At 48.5% G+C, this 19,926-nt stretch overlaps 1 protein-coding gene across 1 annotated transcript in view; it reads right to left on the bottom strand.

Annotated features, from left to right (window-relative positions):
* Window positions 1–6,361: 6,361 nt before the first annotated feature.
* ACVR1C (activin A receptor type 1C) overlaps window positions 6,362–19,926 on the bottom strand; it is a 33,625-nt gene continuing 20,060 nt past the window's right edge. Inside the window, exons 3-9 of the mRNA XM_072874136.1 lie at window positions 11,901–12,146; window positions 9,399–9,629; window positions 9,000–9,167; window positions 8,311–8,467; window positions 7,679–7,803; window positions 7,300–7,430; window positions 6,362–6,979 (exon numbers count right to left, since the gene is read on the bottom strand). Coding sequence (XP_072730237.1) covers window positions 6,854–6,979; window positions 7,300–7,430; window positions 7,679–7,803; window positions 8,311–8,467; window positions 9,000–9,167; window positions 9,399–9,629; window positions 11,901–12,146 — 1,184 coding nt within the window. The 3' untranslated portion in view covers window positions 6,362–6,853. The remainder of the gene's footprint in view (window positions 6,980–7,299; window positions 7,431–7,678; window positions 7,804–8,310; window positions 8,468–8,999; window positions 9,168–9,398; window positions 9,630–11,900; window positions 12,147–19,926) is intronic.

Here is a 19,926-nt window from a genome sequence, read left to right as displayed (position 1 = left end):
TGGTTATGTTAGTCAGGGGGATTTTCAAGCAAGCAAAGACTTCAGAATTGAAGTCCTGTATGTGAGCGGGTCTCACTCAGATTTACAGCACCGAAAACCTAAATAGCTGGAAGAGTGGGATCCAGGGACTTTTATGAAAGGGAGCTCGGCCAGAGTTCACATCAGCACAGCTGCAGGAACAACGTGCGAGGCCGAGAGCAGGCTCTCCTCCCTACGGGTACAAGACATCAACCCCTTATCTCAGGAGGCTGCTCCAGCGTGGGAGAGGAGCTGCCGCTTCCCAGACAGGGAGGCACAAGGCTGTTTGTCTCCTTCACTAGAATAAGGGTCTGACATACCCATAAGCAGAAGCTGGATGTTTCGTGCATCACCACGTCTGCCATACGCCAGGAAGAGCACATGCAAGGACGAACGCCAAGGCAGAGCTCGTGCACCGTCGCCGCACGCCACCCTACCGGCACGAGCCTGGAAAGCACGCAGGACGCCCTCCAGACACGCTCATTCCCCATTTGGCAGCACATCGGCCAGGGGCAGCAATGGGAAGCTGAGGAAGCAGTGGCCAGCAGGAACCTGTCCTTCCCCGGTCTCTGCAGAGCCCCCGAGCCCGCGCTCGGCGGCGGCATGCCCTGCCCAGCACACCTGAGCCGCAGCCGGGCGAGGGGCTGGGGGCACGCGCTGGCAGAAGAGCTTTGGTTCACGTTCGAAACCTCCACAGTCTACAAGTTACCTGAAGCAGCCCTCAACCCCTTTCTCCTCACAAAAGGAACATAAAGAAACAGCTTTACACTTCACGGGAACACAATGGCAGAGTGTGCTTAATTTATTAAAATCGCCACGTCTTTCCGAAAGTATACCGGTATGTAAAATATGCATACAAAATACAACATTTAAACAAATTATTTACATCCAGGGCAGCTGCAATATCAAGCAATAACTTTAGCAATAGATTTAAAAATAACTTGCTGCAGTGTACGTTAGATTAGGTATTTCACAATATGAGGGTTGAATTTTAGCATTGTACTGCTCTACTAAGTTCTAAAATATTACAGTACTTCCAGATAAAATATTAATGCTTCTTTAAAAAACAGACAACTCGGAAACTGGTTTGTGGATTGACAACACACTACACATTTCTCTTTGGGGACTGAAAACCACAGCAGATTTAGACACAAATGTAATAGCTACATTCAAAATACATTCAGTCTATTTATGCCAAAAATACATTCAGAGCCTTTGGTTACAACTTATTGCACATTCCTTATATTCTGTAGAAATATATTGTACCTCTTAATGCTTATTTCCCGTACATTCATAAATTGTGCTGCCTGTTAAAACAAAACACAGACGTCCTTCCCTAAAAGCTTCACATGGATCGGGGTACCACAGCACGCAGGGATGATCCCTGCCACGCCGTCCTGACTCGCAGATGCGCAGCCTGCACTGCCAAGGTACCAGCGGCCCGACTCGCAGACGACAGCTCCGGGTGCTGCTGCTGGTAGCACCCACGCGCGGCGGCACGGGGCTCTGTGTGCAGTCCAAGCACAGCCTTACAAACCCATACTAAACCACAGCAGGAATTCTTGAGCCACAACCTTTATCAACACGCACCACTACACAAAAATGGGCTCGTGCATCTGTACCTGTAGACCACAAACGACGCGACAGAGCGTCTTCCCACCCGTCCTCACAATGACTCCTACCACAGGGGTGGGAGCCCTGCAGAAGCACCACCTGCCAGGACAGAAGTCCCGGTGCGAAACATGTCCGTGCAGTGGCGAGGCAGCTCGTAAGATACCTTTCTCAACAGCAACGAGAAACACAAAAACCTCCTTCCCATTGGCAAGGATGTGCTGGGGACATCCTTGAGGCCATCAATGGTCACAGGAGATCCAGGCAGCTAGGGACCGCGAGCAGATCTCGCTCTGTTCAATGTTAAGACCTGTTGCAGGGACTAGACATGTTTCTAAACAAATGTATTCATAATTCCTGAATGTATTCCCCCAAAAAAGTGACAGAACAATGACTAAAATATTATAGGATTCATTATAGGATTACATGAGGGAATGATCTTGGTTAAGTGCAAATTACTATAAAAACAGCAAAGTGCAGAAGAGATTACAGTTTGAATTTCTCACGGGGTATTTGGGGGGAGCGGTTCAGGAAACAAAAAAAAATTAGGTGCTAGAGAAAATGTTAATTAACTTTCCCTTTCAGTTCATATTCCATGCATTAAGCTTTAGGTTGTTATTAGAAGTGAATTTAAAAAAAATTAGTAACTCCCCACACTAGAAGCATCAATTAGGAAAGGCTAAATGTGGTGACCGGTCTTGACCATCCTTGAGCTTGACATTTCTACGAGCTTAAGAACTTGTGCTTTAAGTGAAGATTAGCAAGAACATTAGTAACCTCTCAAGAAACCTAAGCCTCCCTAAAACCGCAAAGAAGTGTCTCCATATAACCTCTGTTCTTAAATTTGAACAGGAAAAATCTACATTGAGGGAAAAGGTCACTAAAACAAGGGGGTTTGGTTTTTTTTTTTTAAAGGAGCATACAGTTTACAAACATCTTAAAGCCCAGTACAACTACGTCAGCCCCTTGGCTCAGTTCTGTTTAACTCTAGTTTGCTAAAACATACATTTACCTCCCAACGGCAAAAGAAAAAAGAAAACCAGTGCAAAAAATATTGAGCTAAGTGTAAAGCTAGGGCAAACAGACCTTAACATCTCACGCCATGAGATATGCACAGGAAAAGATTGAAAGTATCCCCGGGGCTGGAGCTGTGACCTGAGCGGTGCAGCCGAGTCAGACCAGCGTCCGGCTGCGCAGAGCATCCTCCCCCTCGCGCACCTCCCCAGCCTGGTGCCAGAAGGGTCCTTCTCAAATTCCAGGGTTGTTCAACAATTTTCAGAGACTCCAGGAGGGAAACTGAAAAAACACAGCCTAAAAATCCGCCACCACGTAAGGCTGACCAAACGGACAGGAAAGAGCAAGCGGCATTTACAACTAACAAGAAGTTACTGGTGGTTGTTACACTGGTGTCCGAAGCCAGATTAAAGGAAAAAACCAAGGGGAGCAAGCTGTACCCCAGGGCAGACCAGGGAGGAGCCACAGAGGGACGCAGGCGTGTGCCGGTGAGCTCCCCCTGCACACCCTGCCCGCCCTCATTACACCACGGCGTAAACACAAAACGGGCGTGCTGCGGCGTGAGGCCCCCGTAACAGCCACGTGAGCCTCCAAAGGCGGGGACCACATTTATTCCAGTAGACACAACACGCGCAGAGGCACCTCGGTCCCCGGAGCAGGGAGGGCTTCAAGAAACACCCGAGCAGCCACCAGCAGCGCAGCAGTAGCAGCGCCGGATCCACAGCCAGGAGCGGGCAGCACCGTCCCGATGGCCGGTTCACTACGCTGTAACCCAGCAGACCCTCCTCTAAACGTCTCCTAGCTCTGCCCCGAGACCGGCTCACCAAAGTGCCTTACGCCAAAAAGCACATTTTTTAAATTTCACAGCACGACTTTAGTCCGGCACGGTTCCTGACCCAGAGGAGCTCCTGCACAGACACCAAATCCCTCCACCATGCAATCCAGTCACAGGGAAAGAGTCCCCAGGAACAGTTATCAGATAGACCTCAAGGGCATAGATCCCTTCAAAGGATAATATGGATTAAAAGTGCACAGGAGTGAATGGAAGAAGAAATTGAAGAAAATCCCTAGAGACCATCCCTGATCACTCTCCCCATGAAGTTCAAAGCATGCCTCCATTTTAGGCAAAAAAATTAACATGTTTTAAAAGTGGTATAAGAGAAGCTGATGGTGTCCCTTGGTCACCTTGCATGTTGTACAGCAACTGATCAAGCTTTCATTAATGACTCCTAATGCATCAAGACGGCTGCAAACATCCCACGCTTTGCTGCCGAGATGGGTTCTTTGCACCGCCCAGCAAACACCGCTCTTCCCTCTGCTCCCTCTGAGCAATCATGAACCTGCTCATCCACAGACCGTCCTGCTAACAACAGAGACCCTACCTGCCGGCAGCATCGGGGCTGGCGTACTGGGGATGAAATGCATTCCACTGCATTCTCCTTTCAGAACTACAGTGCTTTCTGTTTTAAAATTACTTCGTTCCGTTATTTCAGTGTTATTTTAAACAACTATTTGTGTTTCGCGATTTACGACTCCAGCATGGGTAAGCAGCGCTGTGATTGTGCAACTGCATCGCGCGGCAAGGAGCAGGCGTTCAGAAAAACGCTGGAGCCAATTTCGGAGTTCCTCAGGCTGGTTGTCCACAGGTCCCCCGTACCAGCAGGCCACCCTGTAAGACGGCTCTGTCGCTTCAGTGGACTTCACTCTTTGATACGTTCTCCTCGTTGTTATTGTTCTACAGCATTGGTTTTAACGCATATTTTGACACACTACTCTGGTTGTTCACAAACATTTGATTCTTTTTTCTCGGAAGAAGAGCTAACTGGGTCTGCAAGCGCTGGCAGCTCTGGAAAGACGGACCATTTCCTTTTGGGCACCTTCCCGAGTGCTAAAGCAATTCTGAAAAGTTCGTCTCACCTGCAGAGTTTAAATACTTTTGAAGAGACAGGCCTAAATCAGCATACTGTTTAAAATTACTTTTACTCCACTACCACTGATTTCAGACACCTTATTCTGCAAATTCAGTAAGAGCTGATTTCCATGGATAAAACATTTCCTTTTCCCACTTAAAAAATAAATCCTTTTTAACATAAGGATTTTTTTCAAGTTACGTTCTATAAGAACAAATGCTGGATCTTATGTTTGCAAATCTTTTGATACTCAAGTCAGCACCACGCTTTGGATCATACAGTTGCAACAATTACCCCTCAAACAGCTTAGAAAGTACGCCTCTTTTGAGCTCCCTGGCGTAGTTCATGCAGCTGAAGCACACAGGAATTAAATCTATAAGATGACTTTGATTATACCTCAGGAAGTGTACTGGGAAAAAAATCTACTAGCTTTCTAACTAGAAATATTCTCCACCATTCAGCTAACAGACCATAAAATGAGGAAAAGACTCGCATTATTTAATGACGAGAAGTTATGCAAACAGGTAAATTGCATTAGAGCCTATTTACGGGGCAATTAACATCCATAAAGAGACCATAATGTCCTAGAGTGTGCGTGTCAGGATGAAACATGGAGTACTGATACTACTGACCATCCCACTCAGTAACAGTTTAACCCATTCTTCCACGTCAGAGCCCCAATTCAAGAGGTTGCATCTGAAAGATTGATCTTAAATACCATAATTAGCTAACAGCTTACTTGCACAGAGCTGCGCGTGCTACACCGAATTTTTGCAAAGCTTTGCTATTCTGGAAACATCTAGGGACTTAATTTCCATGGACCATCTGGATTTAGAAACATTTAAAGAACCATATTATTATGAAATGTATAATTTTGGCTATTAAAAATATTAGAATACTATATTCAAATGTGTGGACCACAGAGTGGGGCAGAATTCACAAAACGCCAGAACATCAGTGAATTTTGAAAAAACAGCCTGCTTTTTATAGCTTGCAGTATTGTGGAAATATGATTAGAGATGTTAATGCTTTTCACCAGCCTGGTGCTATTACAGAAATCCATATGAAACCTCTGAATAGGCTGTACTGGCTTCGTGCAAGGGCATCAGCGCTTTAAATTTACATTTTAACAGGTCCCTAGGCCATGACAGACAACAGCAACCAGCGAGCTGGTCCAGAGTGCAGGTACATTTGAAACATTAATTTTAAGTGCCAAAAGCTAGGGTGGTAGAAAGCACATTAATCTCCCGAAGTCACGGGCACTGCTCCAGCATACAGCCTGGAGCAGGAGCTCTGCCGTTCCTGAACGCCGCAGCGGGTCCCGGTCGCGTGGGCGTCTCCAAATCCTCCAACACAGCGAGGTGGGCTGTGTCGTACGTCACTGCAACGAGAAACGAACCTTTCTGCCAGGTTTCAACTGTTTTCCGAGAATTAATTTTGCTAAAGCTTCCCCCTAAAACATCAAAAGGCACTAAAAAAATGTTACCAGTGACAGATTGGCAAGATGTTGTTTAAAAACATATGCTTCCTCAGTTTAGGTAGAATTTTTCCCACTCCATCCCTACGTATCTATCGGAAAAGTATTGCCTCCATTATTTTTCCTAACTGTTAAAAAGAAAAATTGTCCCTTGATCAATATGTTCAATGAACAAATGAACGGAGTAAAGTAACTCCAAATCCTAGCTATAATACTGTATATGAAATCAAGACAATAAAAATAAAAGTTAATAAAAAACTGACTAGATGCGTTTGTTCACAATACACATGCTTAGTGGAATTTTCATCTTTTTTTATTTGCTTAGGTAATGATAAATATAGTATTTAAAAATGCATTTTACTGACAGCCCCTTTTCAGATGCCTGTGTAAAAATATGTAGAAAGCTGGATTAAATTTGGTCTTTTACTTGGTTTGAGGATAAAACATGTGGTTTCTCTTGCAAACAGGCTTTAACCAATGCCAGCTATTTCCAATACGTTTGGGGTTTGACTAGGATAAAAAGCGCAACAGCGAAAGGTATTGTTACCCTGCCGTGGTGTTTTAAGCTCCCTTCTGCGATTAGCCTCGTGTCTAATTTACTTCAGAAAACCAAAGCAAGTCATTGACTTGCTGTATGAAACATGAACTACGAGTCAAAGCTGCCCCTTCCAGTGGGCAAATACCAAGCTAGGTGTCAGTGCTCTGGTTTGGGCACTTAAATACTGAACCACGTTACGTGAGGTAGACCAAAAATAAAAATAATATCACATGTTAAAAGCTGAACAGAAGAATTCATTCCCCTCTCTTCCTCCAGGGAGCTCCGTCAGGCTTTGGAGTCCTCCTGCACGCAGAGCTGTGAAATCGTCTTCTTAATACGCAGCGCGGTCAGCCGCGCGGCGCCGTTGGCGTACCAGCATTCGCGCATTATCCTGCCCATTACTCGCAGCGCCTGCAGGTCAGAAATTAAAAGAACAGGTCAAGAATAAAACCACCGCCTCCTGCTTTTAATTTTTTAAGTGCAATACTGGAAGATAAAGTACAGCTCTCTCAAACGGTAATACAACAGCAATATCCTAAATGAAGAGCTATCTTCCAGAGAGTTCAGCATGTGGCGCAAAGACAGTTTTCTCTGTATTGATCTGGGAGCTAAAAGAGAGCCAGACATCTGAAACGCATTTAAATTCAGGAGAGGCTGGACATCGAGTTCCTTTTGTCCCACTGAAAAATCCCGTCTTAATTTAAACATGCTTTGCAATGAACTGGAATTACCTCACAGCTTTGCCACTGGTTTGGAATATTTGGTCTGAGCTTCTGCTCACAAACTACCCTTCTCATATCTTCTATCGAAGGATCAGAAGGCACAACGTCATAGTAAGGCAACTGGTATTCCTCAGTGATTCCTAGGAAAGATTTATTGTGTAGGTAACACAAAATCCAAAGTAGCTGCTCCAGAATCATTTTTACAGGCAATGAGGGAGAACGGAGGAATATTTGGGGCCGCCTTGAGCAACTGCTCCACAACAGACTTCTACCACCACATGCTGCCGAGATAACTGAGAGTGCAGGGGCCGGGACACAGGTAATTGCTTTTGTTTCATCTCAGATAAAAGCGGTCTGGATTGCAAAATGAAAAGGCCAGAAACCTCACCTCCAACGGAGCACCTTCGGGCTATCTCCCAGTACACTAGCCCAAGAGAGTATATGTCTGCACGCTTGAAGGACTCGAAGATGTTCATGTTCATCACATCATCAAGTATCTCAGGAGCCATATACCTTTAAAGTACGCAAAGGTCAGTTTGCTAGAGGGAGTTCGTACAAACGACTGCAGCTGCGCTGCTGCATGCCAGGGCCAGGGAGCAGCTGGTGCTGCTGGAGAAAGGGAAACTCCTTCCGACAGCGATTCCCGGTGAAAGCAAGAGAGGTGGCCCGGGTGATGAATTCAGTGCTGCGGCTGCCTCCACCCACGCAATCGCCGTGACTCTTCACGGCGCTGGGAGCGATGCCCTGACTACGCCCAGGAGCACGCGGGGTGACCGACGCGCGACATCCACGCCACAGAGCCGCGCTCCGCGTGGGGTGGCAAGCTCCGTCCCAAGCTGGGGCTGGCAACGGCCTCCCACACCTGCCCAGCGGGGACGGAGGGCTTGGCTCTGTTGCTGACGCTCGACAGACGCCAAAAGCAGCGGGGGAAGTCACCGGTGGAGGGAAGGGCGAGAGGGCTGAGAGAAGCCATCCCCGCGGGCGAGCCGGGCCGGCAGCCGGCAGCCCGCCCTCACCCACCTCCTGGTCCCCACCCTGGGGTTCTGGGGAATGTCGATGGTGTTCAGCACCGAGTCGTGCTTCACCGCCAGGCCCAGGTCCGCGATGGCGCAGCTTTCGTTCCTCTTCACTAGGATGTTTTTAGACTTCAGATCTCGGTGTGCAATCGCTGGCTTGCCTGTTCACAGAAAGAGAAAGCGCCGTCAATTTTCACAGCAACGGTATGAATTTTAATATAACGAGCAAGGAAGCAAAAGCAGTTTTATTCAACTTTGTTACTACACCCTGTAAAAAAACATTGAAGCCTATTTTGTACCAAGTAAAGCTCTGCTAAATGCCATCAAATTAAAAAAAAACTTTGAGGGTGTTTTTGTTCCAATATCTGTATTTCAGGAATAAAACACAAAATGAGAAACTGTTAAGTTCAGCCTCCGAATTCATTTAGAAATTCCTTCATTAGCGCTGCCCTTTAGCACAGCTGCGCCCACAGCCATCCGCTTACAGACGTGGAAGGAGGCGCAGACAGAGAACGTGGGAAATTATATTCCTATTCTCTGTTCAGGCTGCATCACGCGGTGTTACACCAGCACTGCTTCTTGCGGTGTAACAGTTCGTAAAATGCTTTACTATACCACGTCGCCCATAAACATTTTTGCAAACACTGACGTTCCTTAAGACACTGGCAGGACAAGTGGAAGGGAAGCACTTGCCTTGCGTGCCAACGATCTCCATGTGGAGGTGCGCCAGGCCGCTGGCCACCGACAGCACGAGCTTGACCATGCCCTCCACCGTCACCGTGCCTCTGTTCAGGTAGTCAAACAGGGACCCTTGCTCATGGTACTCTGAGACAAGCCAGAGCTGAGTCCACGTCCCGTTATCTACCCGGAGGAAGCAAGATCATTCAGATTCATGAAAAAGATTAGCCAGGAAAAGCCTTCCCCATTTTGCGGCCGGCTCAGGCATGCAAATGAACAAGTTTGCCGGCCGCCCCACCGGGAAGGAGCTCAGGACAGCGGCGAGGTTCACCGTGGTATTTCAGATGGGAGCGGGGACAGCGAAAGCAATTCTGAGACAGACACCCGGGATTTCACGCACGACTCGCAGCATACCCTTGTTATCAGCAGCAATAAAGCCCAGGATGTTTTCGTGTCTCAGCATCACCGTCTGATAAATTTCTGCCTCCCGAAACCAGGACCGTTCGTCTCTGGAGGAGAAGATTTTCACAGCTACGTCTTCTCCACACCATTTTCCACGCCAGACTTCGCCAAATCGGCCTTTTCCTACGATTTCCTGCAGGACAATAGTCCTTGCGATTGTTCTTTGTACGAGCAGAGGTAAACCTAGTTTAAAAAGAAGAGACAGATATTTGTGAAATAGTTCACCAGTGACTTTTAAATCACAAAGTTAGAGATTTTCCAGTGAGTGGTACACGTGACTTTGCTCTCAAAGAGTACCAAGGGAAAATCCTCCCCCAGCCAAACTCTCCCACAATCACCGTTTTTAATGTTACTCGCCGGATGAGCGTACATCACGTCTGTCCTAGGTAGAACAGACAATCTCAGTCCTGAAGCGGGTCAGGCACGAGCTCTCCCTCCCACCAGCTCCGCGCAGGCTGAAGGCCAGAGCATCGGGTGCTGGCGCGCGCCAGCGACAGCCTGGCCTCTGCCAGTCTGCCAAGGGCCCCCCGGGAACCTCCGTGCCCTGGGACAGGCTCCACGGACGCCAGCCTGGGTCACGACAGGAGCTGCATGCCCTCGGATAAGGGGGCGGGCGAAAGAAACAGGAAAGGTCTGAAAAACCGGCGTGTACGCCACCGCCTGCCTGGAAAATCCGCCCAGCTTCGCTATTCCGTTGACAAAGGAAAAAAGACTGGCCGCAGCCAGCGTGCAAAAAGCCTCGACAGACTGCAATAAGCGTGCGCTGGCCAACGCCGGGGCCAGACCTCAGCCCCGCCAGCCCCACGCCGGGCACTGCCGGCCGCGCCCTGGGCAGCCTCCAGGGGCTGCAGCCCCCAGCCCTGCCCCGCCACGTCCACCAGCCCTGCCCCAGGCCAGCTCTCCCGTCCCCTCCCGCTGCTCCCAGTAAACCACTGCACGGGGATATTTTCCAGCAAAGCCAGGAGACCCACATGACACAGGTACCTTTCTTCCCCAAACTCTACCTCCCTAATCCCGAACAAATTTAAAAAACATAAAAAACAATAAAAATAAAAAAGCGGGCCCGAACTACTTGATTTGGTTTGCTATGGACTACAGTTTGGTTTGCAGTCAATTATTTGATCTGTTCTCGCTGAAACTGTCAAAAAGAAAAATAAATTATCATAGCAGTTTCATTTTGTTTTGCTAGCCACAAACCCCTGCCTCGTTTGATTTGATACTGTATGTTTGGGACTTAAAACAAAGAAATTTTTTTTTTTTTTTAATCAAGACAACCTTGCTCTTAACAGAGCAAAACAATCGGCAGGAAAAATTATAGTTTGAAGGTCAGCTTATTCAAATTTATTCAAATTTTCCCTCCGGTTCCCTCGACAGAGCCCTTGCCCTGCAGCCGCTGCTGCCTTTGCAGGGCTTCTCCCGGCCGCCTGTGGCCAAGCCCGAGTCGCCCCTAGGCAGAGCGGGGCAAACTCGCTCTTTGGCCGAAACCAGAGCGAGCCGCTCCGGTGCCCATGGGGCTCTGCCTGCCTCCACGCGGGTCAGCACAAATAAAGCCCTCTTATCAGCTCAGGGACGCCTAGGAACAGCTAAAGCTCCGGGTAAATAAAGCCAAAGTCTACTCGTTACATCTGTGGAAAAACATGAGGGAAGTACAATCAATTAATCCTGAAAGGTATGTAGTTCATGGAAAACAGAGTAAATTAAATTAAGCACCATTTATAAATTTTTCACTTATAAATAAAAGCAAGCATGAGTTACGTATTTTTCAAGTAAATAAAAATTCTCGTTACAGAAAGCTGGGCTGTGCACACCAGACGTGCCAGCAGCCCAATGAGCTGGAATTTCTGAATTCCCACCTCATTTTTGCATTTCTTTGATTTAACAAGTTCTCAATAGCAATGGAGGGATCGTAGCAGATAGGATATCAGAAATGGAAAAATATTAAAAAGGTTGGCATTCTGCTCAAAACAAGAATTTGGAGTAACGTTATTTTGACACCGCTATAAAAATTTCAGGAGTGGCATCCTGGCTCTTCCAGTTAACTCTAGTACCTTTACTATTAGCCATGCCACATCAGCCAGCAACGTGCTGTTTCACACTTGAAACTGACTTCTGAATTGGCTTCTTTAACTCTTCCATTCAGACAAAGACTCAAACTTCTGTAATTTGACAGAAAAAGAGCAAACAAAGCCCTGCTGCCGCCATAAGGTGTGGCCGAGCCTATCGGCACAAAACCTCCCTTGGCATAAAACTTGTCACCGGTGTAAGAGCCTCTGAGATAAGACCCCCACCTGCACCCAGACGAAGGCAACGTTCTTCATCGCCCTACAAGCCAGGCGGCACGTTTGCCTTCGGGTTAAGCATCAAGAAAATTTGCTCCAAAAGTTGGCAGCAAAGCAACGGCGGCCGCGCCGAGGTAAGCGTGGTGGGCAGGGCAGCTGGGCAGCCCCCACGTACCAGAGCCAGAGCCGGAGGTCGTCATGTCGTAGATGAGATCCTTCAGAGTCTTCCCGGAGTTCACCAGGTTGCACTCGGAGAGGGGCTCCTCCACGTTGGGCTGCTTCGCCCTGCCGCGGGCGCAGCGCCGGCCCTGGCACGTGCATGCTGCCAGCACTGCCATGAGGGACAGGACGCAGACCGGCACCGCCACCGTCACTGCCAGCACCACGGGTCCCGCGCTGGCTCTGCCGGGAGACTCCGACGCTTTCGGAAGACACAAGGGAGAGCGGGGTGGAGGGAAAAACATGGTAAGCGAAGGGCTGCGGAGCAACAACATATTAAGATTGAATGATTTCCCACAGTCGTCCTGAGCAGGACCGGCAGCAGCAAGACAGACCACATTTCTGCGAGTTACGGAGTCTTTCCCCCCCACCTTTTTTGCAGGTAGCTGGGGATCAGGTTGGTGCTTTGATCGCCACGTAACACCACCGCCTCAGACATGGCCCCACCAGCAGCTCCCCAAGGAAACGCCAGCGGAGACGTCCCGCAGCGCGTGGCCGGCGGCAGCACAGCCGGGGCTGAGGTGCCGCACAGACCGGCGCCGCGCCTGCCCCCAGAACAGCCCCAGGAAAGCTCCCCAGGCAGGCGGAGCCCTCCCCGGGTGCCGCCCGGCTGTATCTCCGCTCATCTGTTACGAAACCCGCAGACTTCTCACAGCACAACGTGTCCTGGCCACCAGCTGCTCCAGCTGGTCCCACCCCACCTCTCAGGACCATTCAAGACAGCAAACACCTGAAGAACATTTCCTTGCAAAACGTTTCCTTCCAAAAATGCAGCAGGGACCCTACAGGGTACACATTTTTAATCTGTTTGCATTGCCAAAGTGCCATTTGTCTGCAGTTAGCTGACCCCCCGCCTCCCCGCTGCAGAAGATCAAGAGCGAGGACCAGCAAGCTCGCTGCCGCAGCCCGACCGAGACGTAGGCTGGTGCACAGGGCTGCGCCAGCACGACCACCACCCCGACAGCCAGCGACTCGCGCTTCGCGCGCGGGAGCACAGACGGCAGCTCCACGCGCAGGTAATCTCCGCTCAGCCAGAGGCACCTCAGCGGCTTTGCAACCAGCGGGTGCAGTGCCCTTCCCACGCTTGAAAGTTTGTGTATAAATTTCTCAGCACACTGTCCCTGCTGAAAACAAATCCTTGGAAAAAATGATTTCCTACCACTTAATGCATACGGGAATACAAAGTTCTAGAAAATGAGGCATTAAAAGGATTTCTAAGAACACTTTCAGAACTTGTTTTCATGAAGCTGTATTTCACAAGGGTCAAGAAATGGGACTGTCCTACATCATTTTCCATTTTAAAAGTATAGGGGTAAAAAACATATCCAGAAGCTATAGGAATACATTCTTAAGGTATTTACTTGCACACGGACACACACACAAATCCCTTAACGCCCCCAAAATCATAAATAAGCTTAACCCCCCCCAATCAACCAACACACCCCACCAAAAAATAAAACAAAACAGAAACACGACCCAAAACCACCCCTCAACACTCAGAATCTCAGAATCACAAGTACCAAACAGTATGTTGTGGTTTAGCCAAAATTAACTCTGTCTCAGCTGAAACCAGGACACAGTAGATCTAAAGGCTACAGAAGATTTAAGAATCATGAACTCCACACCGTGCAAAGTCGCCCGTTAGCCGTTCTAGAAAACAAAAAGCCCCTCTCTCCCTTTAGGCAAATGCTAAGCAACGTGTACGCTGTAATCTGAATTTTGAGAGAAACTGAAGCAGCACTTGAAGAAGCAGCCTGATGGCCCTCAGCATTGACTGTTACTTTCCTCCCGTTAATACCACAATAGAAGTACTTCTTCTTCAAAGGACCTTGGCAAGCCATGCGCTCCATCATTCAGAAGTGCCAGGAGCAAAGTTAGCTGTGCAAAGTTAACTTGTTCCTTTTTCTTCTCTTCCTTACATTTCAGCACTATGCACTTCAACTAAGCAAGAAAAGAAAATAAAACGTTAACAACAGAAGGCCCCATGTCTATTCACAGCACACAATTCAAACCATTCTGAAAACAAAGTCACTATGTCTTGCTCACGGGCTTTTCCTTTAATAGACTTCAACAGGACACTCAAGGGGCTACCCGGTAGATTTGTAAGAGGATTTGCAAGCAGGATTCCTCCTTGCAGCTGCTGCTTGCTAACCGATACACCGTGGCTTCCTAAGCTGCTCTTAATTATGTTTCCGCATGGCAGAGATTTCCCCTGAGGCAGGCGGGAAGCGCAGTAGGTACACACCCTCGGTCACAGGAACCGCGGAGCTGTCGCTGGGCGCTGCACCCTGCAGAGCTGCTCCTTGCCGCGCTGGACCGCACGGCTGCGACGCTGCGGGCAGCGGCGAGGCGCCGGCTTTGTGCAGGCTGCAGAGCAGGGCTGCCGCGCTACGCGGCAGGGGACGTAGCTGGTACGATGCGCCGGGGTGAGGAGTTGTCCCCGGGCGTTTGGCACGCAAACCACAGCGCTCCTAGTGCATCACCCAAATGAACGTCCTCTCCCGCAGATCTCAGCAGATTCATTACCTATCGGCAGTTGCTGTTAAAGACAAACATGCACAAGACGCTGACTATAAAATGTCAGCTCTTGCCACCAACTGCTGAAAAACAACATAACATGAAATGAACTAAATAGAAAACTTTATTGCTTTTAGGCCAGTGCAAACAGTATCAAAAGGAAAATAGTCGGGAAGCTTTGAACAGCCACAACTGAACCAGTGGGAAGAGGGAGACTCAGAAGGGCGTCTTCGCAGACTGGCACACCAGCTCCGTGCCCTGAACCGGAGCAGCAATTCTCCCAGCTGCGAGCAGCAGCGACAAGCAGTCCTCCCGGGAAGCACCTGCTCCTAGCAGCCAGTGATCTTAAGCACCGGCAGAGCCTGTGGATGCTGCACACGTCCAAGGCCAACAGGCAGGCAGAGAGCAAGCAGTGTCCCGGTGGGACATCCTTCACCTGCGTCTCCTGCTCGTGACGAGCCTTGCCGTACACCCTCGTCATCTTCTGCTGGAGAGTCGTCTCACTTCATCGTCACACGGCCCACTGCCGGGTCGCAGCAGTCCCTTCTCGCAGCGTGCGTTCACTGCTGCCCTGTATCCCCCTCCCGGTCCTTCCAGCTCCTTCCTTCTTTTTTCACAGCTCCCTCCATTCCAGAGCACCTCTCTTTCCAGAAGCAACTTCTTAAATATCTCCAGGTTTGTTCTCTTTTGCTTTACTTTCAAGCCTGTTTCCTTGCAATCTGGATGTTACAGGTGGCACACCTGTACAGGCAAAAAAGAGTAAGTTACTGTTGGCTTTCTTTTTATCTTAAAATTATATACATACCTATGTATGTACATAAAACTTTCCAGGATCTCCTGAAACTGGGAAGCGGCTCTAGAGATACTTCGAACAGGAGAAAAGCCAAGTTCACTAAGGGCACAATACATTACTTCACTTAGCTTTTCTTAGCTGTTCCTGAACCAGCTGCACATCACATCGCTGCAGCAGCATTTCTTTGATTTAACCCTGCATTTCACCCTGCATCTCACCCTGCATTTCCAGAGACTGCCCAGGCCGTGGTTTCAGAGTGGCAGCTAATGGAGGAACTGGGCGATGACAACAAGCACAAGGCATTGAGGCATGGAGCAAGGCGAATGGAGAAATGCGCATTTCCACAAGCACGCTTTTCATTGCAGGACATGCTCCCTACTCACGATGAACCTAAAAGAAAGTACCCATTGTTGAAGGGTTTTTAATATTAAAGCCATGTTACTGTACTGGCTATGTCTACACTACCTGGTCATACGTTCTGCAAATCTGGGTTCGGTTCATAGATTTGCCAGCAGAACTAAGTGAGACAACAGTGTAGTTTAGGTTTCTGGGACGTGACAATTTGTAACTTGCAGTGCACTGTTTGTACATTGTAAACCGCCAAAACAGGTTTTATAGCAGAACTTTAAGGGGCTCGTAAAAAATGCTCAGTACATCTTTAAAAAAAAGGCAACAAAACCGTTTTTATCAGAAAAAATGTCTTGATCGTTAACAGAAAAGCGATCTGACACATTTTTACTGAAACAGTTTGTATCATTAAAGAACTGCAGTGCAGGCTTTGTGAGAGAACGGCATCAGAACTCAGTTTTCAGAGATACTTCCCTCCATATGACATTTTGGGAGCCAGACAAGCAGCGGGGCAGGCAGGAGAAAGCGGCAGGTCTAGCAGGGACACAGTGAGCACAGCAGGCCAGCAAGCTCATCTGGACACTCTGGGCAAGGAGCAGGAGAAGGCTCGGCTGACGCAGGAGGATGGAGGAGGGAGCACAGAGACAAAGGCACTCATGGCCATTCTGGGGCTGCAGAGCGAGACGTCGGAGCGAAGCAGCAGCAAACCTCAAAGACTCTCTCACGCCCGCTCGGGAGGGTGACACCCAGCACCAGGAACACAAACAGACGCCAGCTTTATGACTTATGCAGTGACGGTTGTTCAGAATAAAATCAAGTTCAGTGATGCTTACAGGTCTCCTCCGAGGTGCTGCTAAGTTGGGAGAGCTCAAGTGCAGAAGGCAAGTTAGCAGTGAGACTGGAAGCTGAGGTGTCCAGGCCAGTTTGCACGGGGTCTCCGTCAGTTCCTGGGAATGAAGAGATCCTGACTGTCTAGAGAAGTTTCATGGAAGGAGTCAGCCGGAAACCTCCTTTGTCATCCTGTAGTCTACCGGCTGTACCAAAGACAAAGTGCGGACCAAGGCTGGTGGCAACTACTCAAACCCTTTCCGGTTCTTCACAGAGCACACACAGGAGACTTGAGAAGTGCCAGCGCTGTGACTCCTGCTTTACCGTTGGTTGTAGGCCATCTTCAATCCTGACCCCTCGCAGCACGGTGTCCGGCAGCCAGCACCGCAGCCGTGCCCTTTTCTGGGCCCGCGCGCCACGGCCCCTTGGGGACCCCGGGGCTTCCCACAGCACAAACCACACGCAGAAGGAGTGACAAACAGCACAAGGGCAAAACACACGACACGCGAGGTACAAACAGTAATTAAAGGCAACATCACCAAATAAGTGTGGCAATGTTTACAGCAGTTGTGCAATGTTAAACTCTCTGGGAAATAAGAAAATCCCTCATGACTACCTAAAACCATCCAATCAACACCATTAGTCATAACATTTTGCAATCCGATTTCGAATGTACTATTCAATGACTTACTAACCAAGAATAGAAGCTGGAGACATGTTGCCATGTATGAAACAAAAATAGCACATCTGGCAATATTTAGCAATTTCACAATATGGTATAGTTATATTCCAAGTTGTGTAAACAAAAGAGTACTTTTAGGCAACAAAAAAAAAGGATCTTTTTTCCCTCCAATGGAAAAGACATTCTCACACACGACGTTTGCCTTGCTTTTGACATATAATGGGCACCTTAAGACTTCTAAAAGCCCTAAACTATGCATGTTTAAGTTCCTAAGCTACTCGGGGAAAAAAATTACGTATTCTTTCCAATGTAGTAAAAAAATATATTGCATCTAATGGGAGGCTCTTGTCAGACATACAGAATACTTTTAAATAATTTCAAAAGTACACAACTTGGACTAGAGCGTAAAAATTAAGTTTCTCCAGCTTTCACCATGACTACAGACCCCATCACCCCTTTCAGGGGGTGATGAAGTTCAGAAATCAGCTGGTTCAGAAATCAGCTGGAAAAGGTCTGCTTAAGGATCCAGAAGTTCAAGCAAACCCGTCAGGGATACAGCTACGAGATGAACGGATGCATTATCGGAACTGCTATTTCCCCCTCCCCTGCCCCCAGCCCTGCCTCCTCTTCGCATGGCAGTGTTCTTACCAATCCCTCCAGAGAACACAAATCGGGGACAGCCAAGATGGACAAAAGTATGTGAAGTATTTGCAGAACGAGACCTCCACAGAGCAGCCATGACAGGCTGGAGCTCTGCCCACAGGGCTTTGTCGCGGAGAACCTCAGGAGATCGGTCCAGCCGGGGGTTATCCCGGAACGGCACCAGCGGCGCAGCGCTGGCCGCACCGACATGGAGGAGAAGCGGGCTCAGCGCATCGCGTGCAGCTCTTTCAGCCTCTGGGCAGCTCTGCGCCACTACAGCTCCAGCTGACAGCCCGTGTTTTGGGCCACGGACAGCCAGCCTCCTCACAGCCAGAAAGAGAACGTCCGTAATTCAGAGGCTGGTGCCTTCAGGCCAGCTGTTACTGGACTGAAGCACTTCTCATGGTGGCCTACCCAGGCCCCAGCGATCGCAGCTTCTCCAGAGCCCCCGACCAGGCTCAGCCCACCCCTAGACGGCGGGAGGGCACTAGGTCCAGATGGAAGTTGGTCACAAGCAGCCCTTCCTCCCCACTTTTGTTTTGAGTCCTGACCTCCATCCGAGGCTGTCCATGCCACAGCAGGCAAGCTCATCTTTCGCATTAAAATCCAAAGCAGAAAACAGTCGGCTAAATGAATTTCTGTTACCGTTTTGCAGCAGAGCGGTAGCACGAACTGTTAATGCTGGCCGCTGAACTCCAGCAGTGGCTCTCAGAAACCGTCAGTTAAGAGGAATCGAAGCGGCCACACAGAAGAGAGAAAATAAATATCAAAATATTTCCCTTCCTCTTCCGTTTTTGCTCCGTTCCCCATCCTCCCTGGTTTTATCCATCACTAACATTTTAGGAGAGTTATTGAGAACTGTGCTTTGTTTCTTCACTCATTGTCCGGGCCTTCCTGCTAACTCTATTCTTGGACCGAGTCTGTGCTGGGAAAACAAAGTCAGGGCTTTTCGCCCGGCTCAGCAATAGCCGAGGAATGCCAAAATCAAGGAGAGGGAAAGGCAGAGCCCTGCCCTGCACCGCACCCTGCAGCCCAGCCTGCGCACCTCTGCCTTTCAGCACCTGGGGAAGCTCTCAAGGGCCGTAAACAATTAAAAGAGATTTCCCTTACAATTGGCATTCAAAGACTGGGTTTTATTCAGAAAGTTATTGGTTGAAGGCTGATTTCTCTTGCTTTCTGGATTAATATGTACCTTATAAAACTTCTGGTACAGGAGCGTCTGACTTCTTTCATACTAACATATCCACATATACCATTCTCCTAAAAGGGCCTTAATGTCTTTAGACATTTTCAAACAGGTAAATGAACAGTAATTATTTTATTCATGCAAAACCTACAGACAACATTAAAAAAACCCCAACAAAATACGAGAATCTTGCCCAACAATTAGTCTAACTGGTACCATTCGTCTCTCTTGGCAACACGTATATACTCAAGGGATTTTTGCCTTAGGAATTCCATTATATTTCCCTTTCTTTCATCCCAGCATGTGCCACTGTAGGTGATATGAAGGCCATTTGTGCCTTTGTACAATTTGGGCAATAGGAATAAAGAAGAGAGCTGGAAATTACTTATTATACAGTTTGTTAATCCCACTATTAGCTTAATCTTGTTCCATAAGGCCTGCTTTCTCCTCTGACTCATTTTCCATCATGCAAATACAGAACAGAAATCGTATGCTTTTTATCTCAAGTTCTAGAGATGCTGCTGTGCCAGGTCACCCAAAACAGCAGAGAGGAGACCGTTCCTGCTGTGTCCTGCCTTTTGCTGGAATGACAGAGGTACTTTTGAAGGAAAAACCCTAAAACCAGAGAACTCTTCGCTGTGCTGAAGTTTCCCACCAACTCACAGACGTGTGGCTGTACACACTGAACACATCCCCGTGTTTTTTCTCAGAGAGGCTGACATTTTCTTTAGCCAGCCTCTGAGAGCAGCCTGGTCAGAAAGCCCAGAATCCTGTGACAAATTTGCAAGCCCACCTGCACCCATCCAACCTCAATTTTCAGCACCTGTAAAGATGAAGACTTAATATCCCGCGTCACTAGGTGTTTCGATGTCAAGAGGCTAGAACGAGTAGCGGCACGAACTTTTCTCCACACATCTACAGACATGCAGACAGAGACACCAGAGCTCAAGAAAGTCCTGGTAACTGGACCTGGTAACAAATGCAAA

Source organism: Ciconia boyciana, chromosome 10, assembly GCF_034638445.1.
Source record: "Ciconia boyciana chromosome 10, ASM3463844v1, whole genome shotgun sequence".
Lineage (NCBI taxonomy): Eukaryota > Metazoa > Chordata > Aves > Ciconiiformes > Ciconiidae > Ciconia > Ciconia boyciana.
Note: the sequence above shows the minus strand (reverse complement) of the source record. Positions and strands in the feature narration are given on the sequence as shown.